This window comes from Impatiens glandulifera, chromosome 4 (genome assembly GCF_907164915.1).
Source record: "Impatiens glandulifera chromosome 4, dImpGla2.1, whole genome shotgun sequence".
NCBI classification, from domain to species: Eukaryota; Viridiplantae; Streptophyta; class Magnoliopsida; order Ericales; family Balsaminaceae; genus Impatiens; species Impatiens glandulifera.
In genome coordinates this window covers 12396653-12411599 of record NC_061865.1, presented here as the reverse complement: position 1 = coordinate 12411599, position 14947 = coordinate 12396653, and the positions used below count along the sequence as shown (strand labels likewise).

Sequence of the window (14947 nt, the reverse complement as noted above, 5' to 3'; positions counted from 1 at the left end):
GAGAAAAGTTATAAATTCTTGTTTGATTAGTTTAAATTTGGCAAATTATATTTATCATTATCCACCTAGTATTATACATTATAATTCACAAAACAAATTGCATTGTAAAATTGAAATATATAAATAAATAAAAATAAAAATTTGAATGTTTTTTTTAGTTTAATAATCAAGCGCCAAACAAGACCTTATAACGTTTCCTTGTAAAATGAAAAACAATCCATTAATGGAAACGCGCCAATTACAGAGTTAATCGTGAGAATGAAGATGAAAGATTTCTTCAATCTCCATTTCATTCTTCATTTCTTCATCTCTCTCTCTCTCTTCTCTCTCTCACACACACAAACACTCACACACACGCATGCAACGCGCACAAAGCTACCATAAACACATGATCTCGAGTTCATTGGAAGTGATTTGGAAGGTGAACGATCAGATACCCAGTTGATCCTATCCTTCTTTTTCTCTGTGATAGAGAAGGTACAGTGCAATGGCGATTACGCGAAATGGGTCATCAAGCTTTTGCAATCAATCAAACGCTTTACTTAGAAAGAATTTAACTTATCAGGTAATAATCTTTGCTGAAAATCAAGCCTTTTCAGATTCAGTGATGTATAGATTGGGTTATATGTATTTCTTCGTCTTTATTTTAGCTTAATGCTGGTTTCACAAAGAAGAAATAGTTAACTTATAAAAATGGCCAGTAGTAGTTCAATGCTTGAATGATTTCGAATATTGGGCTAGGGTTCATTGTATTTTGAGTTATTACAGTGATTTGATTCTGCTTCTTATATGAATCAGAAACGGAACAAGAAGTCCAATTGCCGTATCATATTATTTCCAGTTGTTGTGTGTGTGCTGCTTGCTATTCAAGACTATGTAGAGAAAGAGATGAGTTCTTCTCATGCTGATGTGCCCCCTAACATTCTAAATCCACCTGAAATTCCTCCATATCTACTATTACCCGATAATACATTTCGTGCTGTGAGAGATAATTCTGATTCATTTGGAGACCTACCCGATTCGTCCTGCAGAAATGACAAAACATGTCCTGTTACTGTACTTGTTTCGGGGCTTAACAGATCGTTTGGACTTGGTATAACTCATTGTAACTATTGTTAAGATGTTATATTTTGTTTTTGGTTCATTTCATTTGTTAATTCCTTCTTTTTTTTTACTTAATAATAGATATGGCTGCGAATATTTTCAACTCATCTTTCCATTTGAATGGCTCCAAGGATATTCTAATGAATGGAGTGTTTGTAAGCAATAGTTCTATCTCATTATCATTCTCGTTCTCATCCGTTATCTTTATGTTCTGCTCTTTATCTGTCTTGGTGAATTTTACAGGGGATGGATAATGCGGGCTTCAGTGGTGATGAAATTCGAAAAATGGCTTATAGGGTTCAAGCTTTCTGTAGTCAAAACTCTACTTTAGATGGTTCTAGTGAAGGAGGTATCTATATCGACAAAAGATTATGCCTGAGATTATACTGTTGGAAAATATTGCTGCAAATCATATCTTTAATTAACATAGTGGAATGAATAAAGGATATATAAAACTTATGTAGATGAAACATAAATTAGCTTGAGGCTTACATAACTAATATTTTGTTTATTTTTTTTTTATTTTCCATAGAGAACAATTGCCTTCGAGCTCTAAGCCTGTGGCGGAATAGCTCATCTGAAATCAATAATGAGTTGTTCAAGGGATATTTCAATGGGAATGGAGATGGAAAAATAAATGAATATGTTGCAGGTTTGATATACTATATATATTATTATAAATTTATATGTATAGAAGTTCATTTTGTTTTCTCAACATGCGGTAGTTTATTTTGCTTTATGAAGTTTTAAAAATGGTCAAATTCCTTCCATTATTATATTTTGTTAATTTGGTTAAGTTTTAAATCTTTGCACCTCCTTAATTTAAACTTTTGTCTGAAATTTTTATTTCTTTCTAAAATGCATATCATGACATTAATGGAGTTAACAAAAAAATGATTACATGGAAGTATTTTGAGCCATTTTTAAAAGTTTATGAAAGCAAAATGAACTTCTTTTCAATTTAAATTTGTTTCAGGATATTTCAAATCCATGTTTCTATTTAAAACAGCCTATGATTTCATGAATTCAACAAATGACAACTTCGATATCAACATATATTACAATTCAACCTCGTATAACAACAATGATAATGATAATAGCATTGGGGAACCAGGAATTGGCACCTTAGTCAATTTGGTATGTGATTTAAATTTTTTGTAATTTCTCGCAACATGTTGCCAGTAACAACATCGAAGAACACAGAATGATAGAATAAAAAAATGCAGGCATCTAATGCCTATCTCGAGCATTTAAATGGGTCTGGAGTGAGGATGATTCTTGAGTTCCTCAAAGAAATGCCTATACATGGAACAGAGCCAGATATTGAACATGCTTTTCCTGAACTTCGCCTAATCTTATTTCTATGGGTCATCTTGCAACTATTCCCTGTAAGTTACTCTACTCTTTTTACATCTTTCTAGAATTTTCTATTATTAACTTAGCATTTTTTTTTCATGTAGGTTATGCTGGAAAGTTTAGTTTATGAGAAGCAGCAAAATTTAAGAATAATGATGAAAATGCATGGTCTTAGTGACGGTCCTTATTTAGTGATCTGCTATTGTTACTTTTTCCTTCTGTCAAATGTTTACATGTTATTATTCTGGGGATCATGTATTTCACTAGGTATTAAGTCTGATCACAGCACTTTCTCAATATTCAACTCAATTATACAATATTAACGGGTCTCGTGGTTGTCTCAGGGCTGGAATTCTTCAAATTGCATTCCTTTACTTTACAGTTCGTGTTTTATTTTCTCTTCATCAACCTCCAAATTGCCTTTACTTTCCTATTTGCTGTGTTTTTCTCGAAAGTGAAGACTGCTTCAGGTTCATTTTCTTAATTTCTTTTATGGAAAATTCATGCAAAGTGGTTTGTGATTTTTAATTTGGTGATTGTGGTTTGTTCATGGTTACAGTTATAGCATTTACGATGGTCTTTGGGACAGGCCTCCTTGGATTAGCTCTTTTTGCACCCAAAATAGATGATCTATCATTTGGAAGTAAGCTGATCAGTCATCAATCACATAACACCTTCCTCCTACTCTTCTGATTCAATATTTTATGTTGTTATTTTATTTATGGATTTTAATATTTGAAACTGTTGTAGGAACTTGGATATTTGCTTTGGAGTTATATCCTGGATTTTCTCTATTTCGTGGGGTATACGAATTCTCAGAGTATAGTAAACAAGCAAAATTTATGCACGGTACAAGAGGAATGATGTGGGAAAATTTAAGTGATGAAGGTAATGGCATGAAAGAAGTCCTTGTTATCATGTTTGGGGAGTGGATTATTTTTCTTCTTTTAGCATACTACTCTGGATTAGTTTCATCATCGGGGTCTGGTACTAGAAAGGGTCCTCTGTTTTTCTTATCTTGCCTCTTCAAGAAGGGGAATTTATCTTCAATGTCGAGCAATGCTACGCAAGAGGAGAAATTTGATATTGCCCAAGAGGTAATAATAACTTCATCTTATTTCCCCTGATTTTTTGTAAGGATAAAATTCATTTCATTGATCCATTAAATTGCAAAGATCACAACCTATTGGTGAAACCTGTTCTGTTCAAGTTATAACATGTTTTGTCATAAATTTTCTTTATTATATTTTGTACTCCTTTTTAAAACTAGCTTATTGTTTTTTAGAGGGAAAGGGTCGAGCTGCTTGTGCAAGAACGTAATACAACATATGCCATGATTTCAAATAACTTGAGGAAAGTTTATTCAGGAAAGGATGGAAACCCTGATAAATTAGCTGTTAAAGGACTATCCTTAGCTTTGCCTCGAGGAGAATGCTTTGGCTTGCTTGGTCCTAATGGTGCTGGGAAAACTTCTTTCATCCAGATGGTAATTGGGAAACATATTAAATTTGAATTTTTGCTACATAATTGGCCTCATTTGGAAACTTATTAAATTTAAAAGTGTTTATAACAGGGTCATCTTTTATTTTTATTTTTTTGTGTTTATAGATGATTGGGCTGACTGAACCGACCTCTGGCGATGCTTATATTGAAGGGATGAGTATAAGGACCGATATGACTAAAGTATATACAAGCATGGGCGTTTGTCCACAGCATGAGTGAGCTTGAAAACTTGTTTACTTTTTCTACTCATTCAATTTTCAAGTTTTCTTACCTTATATGTTTCCAAATCCAATTCAGTCTACTTTGGGAATCCCTTACGGGAAGGGAACATCTTCTGTTTTATGGTAGATTGAAGAACCTTGAAGGTTCTGTCTTAACTGAAGTAAGTAGAAATAAACATTATTTTTACTAGTTTCTATTGTCATCATTAGTTTTGCAAGTAATTTCTTGCTTTTATGGTTTTCAGGCAGTTGAGGAATCTCTTCGGAGTGTCAACTTGTTCAGTGGAGGTGTTCCGGACAAACAGGCTGGGAAATATAGTGGCGGTATGAAGCGTAGATTAAGTGTCGCCATTGCATTGATTGGAAATCCTAAGGTGTGTTTCGTTTTAAAGTTATGTAGTTTGTGAAAAAAGATGTTGTGCTGAGTTGTCGAGTAATAGGTTGTTTATTTGGATGAGCCGAGCACTGGATTGGACCCTTCGTCGAGGAATGCGTTGTGGAAGGTCATATTGAATGCGAAGAGAAACCGAGCTATTATACTTACTAGTAATGCATTCTCACCCTTTTGTGACATGATACTTCATTTGAAAACTCCATTCGGAAACACTTTATTTTTGTAGAAACATAAACGTTTATAAACTTAACTTTGTAAAAAATTTATTGGTTGTTTCTTGGATAGTGTTTTCAAAAGGGGCCCATTGACCAAATTTATTACAGTTTTTCATCTGGATCTGATACAAAAAAATGGTTTCAGCTCATTCCATGGAGGAAGCCGAACACCTTTGTGATCGTGTTGGTATATTTGTCGATGGTGCATTGCAGTGCGTAGGAAACGCAAAACAGGTAATGTAATATTGTAAACAATGTTAAATATATCTTATTATTGTAAGTTACATGAAATGAGATCATTACAATAAAGTCAAATAAGATAACATATATCTTGATTTCCAATTAATTCTCGAATAGACATATTCCTTTGACATTAATTCTTCAATTACATCGTGTTTTTATCATGTTGTTGGTGAAAACAGTTGAAGGCTAGATACGGGGGATTCTACATTTTCACAATATCGACATTAGCTAGACACGATCAAGATGTCTTGACCATGGTCCTACAATTATGTCACAACGCGGTGAGGACATATCATCTTTCGGGTACCCATAAGTTTGAGCTTCCGAAAGGGCAAGTTAGACTTGCTGAAATATTCGAGGCAGTTGAAGAAGCGAAGACAAGGTTCCCGGTTCAGGCATGGGGGTTGGCCGATACGACATTGGAAGATGTATTTATCAAGGTTGCTCGAGGGTAGAAATTATATGGATTTTTACCTCTTGGATGTTTGATGGTAATTTATTCTCTATGGGGTTGAAATTGTTAACATAATAATAATAATTGATTTGACTTTTGCATTAGCTATGATTATATATAAAAACATATTTGGGCATATATCTATTGAATTGGTTGAATCAATTATGAAGTATTTTGTTTGGTTTTAATATATATTAGTAAAGTATATTTTAAAATATTATTTAATTTAAATTATAAAAGTATACCGTATTTTAAAATATTATTTAAATTAATATTTAAATAAGATATTAGACTTTATTCTATTTGAATAATTCAAATTTAAAAAATAACTTTTACTCTATTATATTTTAAATTATTGTTTTTTATTTTATTATTGTATATTAATACTCTTTAATTCTTTTTATTCAAAAATATATATGATCACCTTCTCAAAATCACCAAAAATTATTATTTTTTAAATAATTTTATTTTTTCAAAAATTATTATACTTTGAAAACAAAAATATTTTAAAATAAATTTATAATTTTTTTTTTCAAAATCCAATTTGGTATTTATTTATTTAACCCAATATTGATAGTAGGGCACACAAGGTGAATAATTAAAGTTTCACTATATTTAAAGTTTACAAATAATCTATATACAATTTTCATATCATTAATTTCAAATTTGAATTAAGCTAAAAAAATATAAAATAATAAAAATATTGATTTTTTTATATATGAAAAAAATGGTAAGGTATAGTATAGAAACAGAAATTATCCGTCTAGTAAAAATAAAGATATAAGATTTTTAAAATGATGATATATTCTGAAATAATATTTATAAATAAAAATAATTAAGTCTTAATTTTTATTTTAAAATTAAACCTTATCAAATAATCAAAACTTTAGTAAAAAAATATTTTTTCATTTAAGTTTCAACTCTAAAAATATATATTATTTCTCTCAAACTTATATTTATTTATTTTTTCTAAATAAATTTAATATTAATTTAATTATAAAACATAAAATTTTAAATTAAATTAAAATATAATTAAACTTTAATATATATCGTCAATATTCGGTACGATCAATATGTTATTTATATCATAACGAAATTTAGACGGTATAATTTTCCTTATACCAAAATAAAATTATTATTTTTTCTATACCCTGTGGGGACTAAAACTATAATAAGATGTGAATAAAAAGTAAATTTTGAATAAAAGGAATTCCTTAAATAATGTAAAAAAATAAAAATCACTTGTAAAATGAAGTGTGATTGTCACCAATATCATTTAGTTAATTAAATATAAAGAGAGTAAAAGAGAGACATTAAAAAGATGAATCAATAATAAGAATTCACTGAGAAGGGATGTTGACAAACACTGCACTCTACTGTTTCTGAACCAGAGGATGGAACTTGAACCTGAAGTATATATTTATAAACAAACATTATTTGAAAATAGAAATCTCTATTTGTATTCTTCATATTCAAAATGATTAAATTCTGAAACATAAAAGGAGAGATTAATTAACCTGCAAATGAACAGTGCAAGTTGGACAAGCAACTTCCTTCATCTGATTTCCATTTCCAGATCCTTTGGACTTTAAGCCTTTTAAAAGGTTTGAATCAGAATTCAGAAGCCAAATCAAAGAAAAAATAGTTAATAATTATATGTCAAACAAAAGGAAAATGTTATGTAAATGATATTCAAACCTGTAGAAGATGATGTTGTTCTTTTATTCTTCTCCATCTCTTCCTGTTTCATGTAAAAAAGAAATTGTCTTATGGAAATATGACCAAATTCGATAAATTTTACTGTTTTTTCTTATAATTCTGTTTTGTTCTATTTCGAAGATTGTTTTTATTATCCAAGAGCGGATCTACCTTATGGGCTAATTGGGTTGTAGGTCAGGTGACCCAAAATAATTTTTATATATATATAACTAAGTGACCTATGTAGATTTTATTTCCTTGATATTATTAACATTCTAGTTTGGATAAATTTTATAAAAAAAAATTAATTTGGGTAAATTTCAAATCCTAACTCTAATATATTAAAATTTATATTATTATACAAAGATAAACCATAAACTCTTTTAAAATATGAATAATAAATAAATCTATTGATGAAATTTTAAATATAATCGTCGGTCAATTAAAGTTGAACCGACGAAACCGCCTAAACGGATAAACCAAAAACCGCGGGACATTTTATAATGGTCATATTTACCCATAGTCATGATCATTTTAAAACAGATCACATAAATGTTTAAGAAACAAAAATGATGTTTTTGTGTTATAGAATAGGGATAAAGTAGTTAACTATCATAAATTTAGTATTTTTTTTTGATAGTTGTGACAATTATGAACTGTATCTATCCAGAATTGGGTTGTCCTAAAATTTATTTTTAAGCATAATTAGTGATACATAACCTACCCTAAATTATGCTTTAAACTGTATCGAGTTCGAGTGTTTAATTATTTCGAAAAACGAATCGGAACCAGACCTTAGTATATTTCTAAATCTGTCTATAACCAAGATTAGTTCTTAAAACATAATCTAAATTCTCATCCAAATATATTTTTGGATCAACTTGGAGTCAATTTGTATGATAAGTAAGAATAAATCTTTGAACATTTATTCTTAAAAACATGTCACCTTGAGTTTTTTGACAAGATCATCATGGCTTTGCAATGGGGCAACACTTACAATACTTTTCTCCTTTGAATTAACCAACCTTTGAGTAACTTCTGCCTGTAAAACAAAGTTACCAAAAAGTTCTAAATCATCTTCATAACACTTTAAAATAAAATAAAAAACATATATACCATGCATCTATCGCAAACTCGAACAGACTGAGCATCTTCATCTGTTGTAAGACTAATCCTACCCTGTGTACATTTGTCACAGAAAATATCCCCACAATTCCTACAGTGATGCTGAGATTTAAGAATTGAAAGTGAAGTAACCATAATAATATTAGCAAATTGAAGAAATTCTGCAGCCAATATTAAAAATAAAGTATGTTTAATCTTAACCCTTCTGAAAAAAGGCCCAAAATTAGCTCCACATGAGTTGCACTTGTTAACTGCTTCATCAGGAATCTAGGAGGATTAAGAACAACAAGAGATTTACTCAAATTGATAGGTGGAATAACAAAATAACCATGTACAGCTGAATCAAATATCTTACCCAATGATATTTCTCCTCCATCTTTGGCTTAATAGTGTTAATCCAATCAACAATCCCTTTCTTCCTTTCAGATGGTTGGTCTGAAATCCTTGAAGCATCTGAGGATACATAGCTACTGCCAATTTCCTTGAACTAAAAAAATAAAAAAAAATGTCAAAATTAGCTCAATTCGGTTTTTAAGCAAACTATTTATTAAAAAAAGAAAAGAAAACATTAATACATAAGATGAGTTTCTATGTTCTTCACTAAACAATAAGTACATTTATTGTAATTTGAGTAAATTGTTTGGTGTTATTAGTGATGACTTAGTACAAGTTTAATTGCAAAATAAGATGTATATGACGATAAAATATATATATAATAATGCTTAATTTTAAAGTGTCTGAATTATGGGGTTGATAAATGTGGTTAATTTAATATATATATAAATAAATAAATAAATAAATAAATAAATAAATAAATAAATAAATAAATAAATACTTGAGTCAGATTATAGGTTAATCTGCCTATCAACTTAAAACAGTTAAAATTAAAAATATTATATTTATGTTTCGAATTTACAATTTAACAAAAACTAATAAAACTTAAAAGATGTATAATTAAATTCATATTAAATTATATAACTAATATATGATGTAACCATTCAAATAAGTGATGAGTATAAGTAATTAAGTAGTTCAATTAATATATAAATAAATTTAAATCATATCAAGTATATTTTTCTCCGTATTTATTTTCTTTCTCTAACCAGATTTAGTAGAATATAGAAAAGTCACTCTAAGGAGGGTCTAGATTTAGTAGAATATAGAAAAGTCATTTAAGCATAGGATTTTTTTTTTTTTTTTTTTTTTTTTTCAAGATTTGAGTTAAAGTTATATTTTGTTATTAGTCGATTTAATTTGTCATTTTATTTAATATCTAAATTCTTATTTAATTATTTTTTATTATTTATATGCTATTTTGTATTATTTTTAAATTAATATTTCATACATAATTCTTTATTTAAATTAGTGAAATTAATCCTCATCTAAAAATAAATAAATATATATGTCTCACACAAAAAATCATATCTTGAAAGTTATAATATTGGCTAACAACCTCTAATATCATTATCTTAATTTAGATTATAGCATTTTTAGTATGAATTAAACCTAATATATTTGATCTCTTAAACTAAATCTTTAGCACTTCAATTACATTGATAAGTTTAAAATTTCTCAAAAGAAATTAGTCTTCAAATTCCCAAATGAAATCAATGTTTGGAGACCAAAAATGATTTTCAAAATTTCAAACATATTTTTGAGTTAGTTATATAAGCTTACATAAATATATGATGTAACAATTCAAAATAAGTGATGCATATAAGTAATAATAAAGTAGTTCAATCGTTTACATGCTGTATAAATAAATTTAACATATATATGATGTAACAATTCAAAATAAGTGATGCATATAAATAATCAAGTAGTTCAATCATTTACTTGCTATATAAATAAATTTAACATTTATTCTTCATCATCATTGTGACTGGTGAGGATTTTATTATTTTTCATTTCCTAAGATTATATTTTTTTTACCCGGTCTATTAATGAAGAACAAATTCTCACTATCATGATTTTCTATATTTCTTTCTATTATTATTATTATTATTATTATTATTATTATTATTATTAAAGTGAGCTTCACTTCTCTTTCGAAAATGTGACTAATGATTCTATATGGGTTAAACACATAATTCACCATTACTAAATCAATTTAACTATGAAACTAGATGTACGATAGAACCTGAGCTAATACAAACGTCACTATCATAACTCTCCATTTTTTTAGAACGCTTTTCACTTCTTTTTCGAAATGCGATTTTTAATTCTCGCAGGTTAAACGCATAACTCGCAAACACACTCAACCAATTTAACTAGGCGAGCGAAATTTGCTGTCTTACGAGTTTGAACTCATGACTTTAGGGTATCTATCTCTTTTTGTTTTGTTGTTAGGCTAGAATAGGGGATGACTCTCAATTTAATTTCTTTATTTATTTTTTATGGTGGTGAGACGAACTTAAAATATTTGATTTCTTATGCTAGATCCTTCTACACAAATTATCTACATATTTCCAAATGAAATCAATGTTTTGTTGAACAAAAACCATTTTCAAGCATTCAAAAAGAAGCAAAATAAGATGAAGGAAACCAACCTGAATACATGCTGCAGTTACTGCATCAAGAATGTTGTTTGTGGTATAGCTATTTGATTTGAGACGAATACGTTTAAGATCAGAATCAATGGAGGTCTTAGCCCCAAACACAAATATATATGAATCAAGAACCTGCACAAACAAAATACAAAGAATTAGCTTGTTTCCAATTCACAATAGCATCATTCAAGAACTGTTCATGGAAAATTAAGCTTACTTCCCATTTCGTCACTGTATCAATTGGGTAAATTCTCAAACTCCGATAATCAGCAAGATCAAGAAGACGAATCCCATCCAATCCAATCTATGAAAATAAACATAATCTAATCAATCACTAATTCACTATCCACAGTTCATACTACCAATTCAATTCGAATAAAGCATTTCTCTAAACAAACCTGGCAAAGCACATCCATATCACTCTGCCCTGATCCTTCTGATAGAAGCAGGACGCGGAACTTAAGAACTCCACTGCCATTATCCTGCGACGATTCTTCCTTTGGAACTGCCTTCACAATCTTATTCGATTCTGATTGTTTCCATAGCGGCCTTCCGTAATCGTCAAAAAGCACTTCGCCTGAAGCGGAAGATGAAGATCCTCGCGTACATGGAGAGAACAAAGTGGATGATGATGATGAATGTGACGGATTAGGAGGATATGAAATTGAATTGTGCGCGAGATCTAGCGGATGTGGAATGAGATGAGGAAAAGTGTATGGATGATCGGAAGGAGAGGAGAGTGGAGGAGCTGAAGCGAAGATGGAATCGATGGAGTTGGAGATTGTGTAATTTGTGTTTTGAAAGTGAGATTTGTAATACTGATAGTAGGATGAAGATGCGTCGGATTGATGCGTGTTCATATTGTTTGTGAATTCGTTTGGTAATTAGATGATTGACGATTCCAATGAAGAAGATGAAGATGATCGATGCTTATAGACTGTTTGATGAATGATGAATGATGATGAACATGGCAATGGGAAGCTTCCTTCTCCATTTTTGTATTTAACTTCAACCTCAATTCTCTATCAAAAGACTTTCCCTCCATTATTGAATTAGTTTTATAATTTTTATGTTATTATTTGAAAATGTTTTTTAACCATTTTTTATTTTTCTAAAGTATCGAAAATGAAGCTGTAAATGTCACTTTAAATCTAGTAACTTTATCTTCTTTGGTGTTAAGAAGGAAACGGACATGAACTCGAGAAATAATCATCAAGACAATCGAAATGTATGAGCAGCAACAAACGACCCAACAATCGCTTATAATATTATTTGAATTATGAAAATCCATTATGAAAAATTTAATCTCACTAAACAAGATGTTGAATTGAACAAAATACAACACCAACTTTAAATATTTATAATGATGCTTAATTTTTAAAGTATCCGGATTGCTGGGTCGAGAGTTGTGGTTAATTTGGATATATATGTAAGAGTTAATGGATACTTAGGTCGGATTGTGGATTGACCCGCCCATAAACTTAAAACGATTAAAAATAAAATTATAAATGTTATAGGTATGGTTCGAACTTGCAACATAACAAAACAAGTAAAACTTTTTAACCAACTAGGCTAATAACACTTTATATTTTAAATTCAACACCAAATTTGATGAACACAAGACATTTTAACAATATAAGTTCAACTTTTTAACTAACTAATATATATAAATATAATGATGATTAATTTTTAAAGTGTCCGGATTACCAGGTTGAGAGTTGTGGTTAATTTGAATATATATGTGAGAGTAAGTGGATATTTGGGTCAGATTGTGGATTGACCCGTCCATAAATTTAAAACGGTTAAAAATAAAATAAAAAATGATATCACATTTTTACCATAATATTTTTTTAACGGTTTTTTATATTATTACTCGTGCAAATACACGGAATACATGTTAGTTTGATAAAAAAATATTTAAAAATTTATCATTTTATTGGTAAATGTTTCTAAATATATATTAAATTATATTATATTTTTAATATATAACATAGTTAACTCGAATAAGGTAGTTATGACTTTTAAGTTTAAACTAGTATTTAGCCACGAGAGTAACGATATAAAATTAAGAAAAAAAATTATGGTGAAAATGTAATATCATTTTTAATTTACTCTCACATATATATCTAAATTAACCACAATTCTCGACCCAGCAATCCGGACATTTTAAAAATTAAGTATATATATATATATATAGATTAGTTAGTTAAAAAGTAGAACTTATACTTGATAATTCGGACAATTTGAAAAATTAAGCATATACATATAAAAAGAATATATTGTTAATTCGGACATATATATATATATAGATTAGTTAGTTAAAAAGTTGAACTTATATTGTTAAAACGTTCCGCGTTCATCAAATTTGATATTGAATTTATAATATAAACTTTTATTAGCCTAATTGGTTAAATGTTATATTTGTTTTTGTTATGTTGCGAGTTCGAAACATATATATATAACATTTTTAATTTTATTTTTAACCGTTTTAAATTTAAAAATAACCACATATATATTCAACCCACAATTCAACTCAAATATTCATTTACTCTCACATATATATCCAAATTAACCACAGCTCTCGACCCGTTAATCCAGACACTTTGAAAATTAAACATCATTTATATTTATATATATATATATATATTATACGGTGTTTTTAATACAAATTTAATATGAAATTTTAGGTCTAAAACTTTTTATTCTTTGAATTAGAGTGAGTTAATAAAAGATTATAAAAAAAATTTGTTATTTTACTATTTAAATTAGTTGTGAAGTTTTCAATCAAAAATTATTTATTGTAGATTGTATGTAACACAATTGCTCGAATCTTTGTACAAAAAGATTCTTAAAAAATGGTCAGACCTGTTATTATAGGTACTTGAGTTTGTAAGCCGATTTTAAGTTTAATCCCACTTAAAAAAATCTGTTTCCTAATATTTATTTATCTATAAATTAATTATTTTAATTTAATACTTAATAATTAAATAACTCACTAGTTATAGTTTAGTTTAAATGACAAGAATCCGAGTTTAGGTCCATTTAGATTGAAAATTTCTTACCTTTTTCCAAGAAAAACTTAATTCTAGCGGTTATTGTTGTTTGACTTTCTATTCTCTTCTCGCCGAGAACGTAAAAGAAAAGGGAACATCATATAACATTATTATAAAAATCTTGCTAGTTTTCTATATTAAAAAATATATTTCATAAGTATAATTATCTAAACCAAAATAATAATAATAATAATAATAATAATATTAATAATAATAATAATAATAATAATAACCTACTAATTTAATATTTGAGCTGTCTCTAAATAAAATTTTGTCTGGTCACCCTAGATCAAAATAATTTTTTTTTAGTCTCCTCATAAAAAAAATAATGACCTTATTAAAATATTTTTTATTTTTTGCCATTAAAAAAACAATTACATACTTACAAAACATAAAGAAGGTCCAAATCGATCAAAAATCTAATTTTTAAAATGGGACAAATTATTTAGTAAGATAAATTATTTTTTGTATTAATTTTTTTATTAATGTAATAATTTAGAAGTGTATTGATAGATATATTAAATTTAATATTTTATATTAAATTTATAAATATTATATTATATACATGACGAAATATAATAATATTATCATCATATTTAATATTTTTATTAATATTATCATAATATCTAACATATTTACTACATGACTAGGGCCGGCCAATGAGAGTCCAAATTCAAATAAACATTTTGTGTCAATTCTGGACTATAAGAATATTATTTTATTTTTTAAAAGGAATATTAATTAATTAAAATAATTAATAGTATATGCGTTTTAAGTTTAAATTATGGTGTTTTTAATACAAATTTAATATGAAACTTTTGGTCTAAAACTTTTTACTCTTTGAATTAGAGTGGGTTAATAAAAGATTAAAAGAATTATTTGTTATTTTACTAGCTAAATTAATTGTGAAGTTTTCAATCAAATAATTATTTATTGTAGATTGTATGCAACACAATTGTTCTTCTTTGTACAAAAAGATTCTTAAAAAATGGTCAGACATGTAATTATAGGTATTTGAATTTGAAAGCCGAT

General features: G+C 28.1%; 2 protein-coding genes across 2 annotated transcripts; one reads left to right on the top strand and one right to left on the bottom strand.

The window, feature by feature from the left end:
- Window positions 1-413: 413 nt before the first annotated feature.
- Window positions 414-5568, top strand: LOC124934746 (ABC transporter A family member 12-like). Its single transcript, XM_047475258.1, has 18 exons — window positions 414-565; window positions 799-1093; window positions 1186-1259; window positions 1348-1453; window positions 1637-1756; window positions 2075-2241; window positions 2331-2492; window positions 2565-2727; window positions 2805-2930; window positions 3020-3103; window positions 3211-3557; window positions 3746-3946; window positions 4069-4178; window positions 4261-4345; window positions 4430-4558; window positions 4625-4730; window positions 4939-5027; window positions 5216-5568. The coding sequence occupies exons 1-18, from the start codon at window positions 488-490 to the stop codon at window positions 5489-5491; spliced, it is 2718 nt and encodes a 905-aa protein (XP_047331214.1). The 5' UTR covers window positions 414-487; the 3' UTR covers window positions 5492-5568.
- A 1099-nt stretch (window positions 5569-6667) lies between these two features.
- On the bottom strand, window positions 6668-11863 carry LOC124936088 (protein FREE1-like). Its single transcript, XM_047476547.1, has 10 exons — window positions 11261-11863; window positions 11080-11166; window positions 10863-10994; window positions 8669-8800; window positions 8515-8580; window positions 8305-8415; window positions 8135-8230; window positions 7189-7231; window positions 7008-7084; window positions 6668-6897 (listed from the first exon to the last, which is right to left on the bottom strand). Exons 1-10 carry the CDS (start codon window positions 11720-11722, stop codon window positions 6817-6819), a joined length of 1287 nt encoding a protein of 428 aa, XP_047332503.1. The 5' UTR covers window positions 11723-11863; the 3' UTR covers window positions 6668-6816.
- Between the last annotated feature and the right edge of the window lie 3084 nt (window positions 11864-14947).

Coding starts and splice junctions, on each gene's coding strand:
- LOC124934746 (XM_047475258.1), top strand. CDS start 488: ATGGCGATTACGCGAAATGGGTCATCAAGCTTTTGCAATCAATCAAAC. Junction 2,728..2,804: donor GGGATCATGTATTTCACTAG/GTATTAAGTCTG, acceptor TGGTTGTCTCAG/GGCTGGAATTCTTCAAATTG. Junction 4,179..4,260: donor GGCGTTTGTCCACAGCATGA/GTGAGCTTGAAA, acceptor AATCCAATTCAG/TCTACTTTGGGAATCCCTTA.
- LOC124936088 (XM_047476547.1), bottom strand. CDS start 11,722: ATGAACACGCATCAATCCGACGCATCTTCATCCTACTATCAGTATTAC. Junction 11,167..11,260: donor ATATGGATGTGCTTTGCCAG/GTTTGTTTAGAG, acceptor TTATTTTCATAG/ATTGGATTGGATGGGATTCG. Junction 10,995..11,079: donor ATACAGTGACGAAATGGGAA/GTAAGCTTAATT, acceptor TTGTTTGTGCAG/GTTCTTGATTCATATATATT.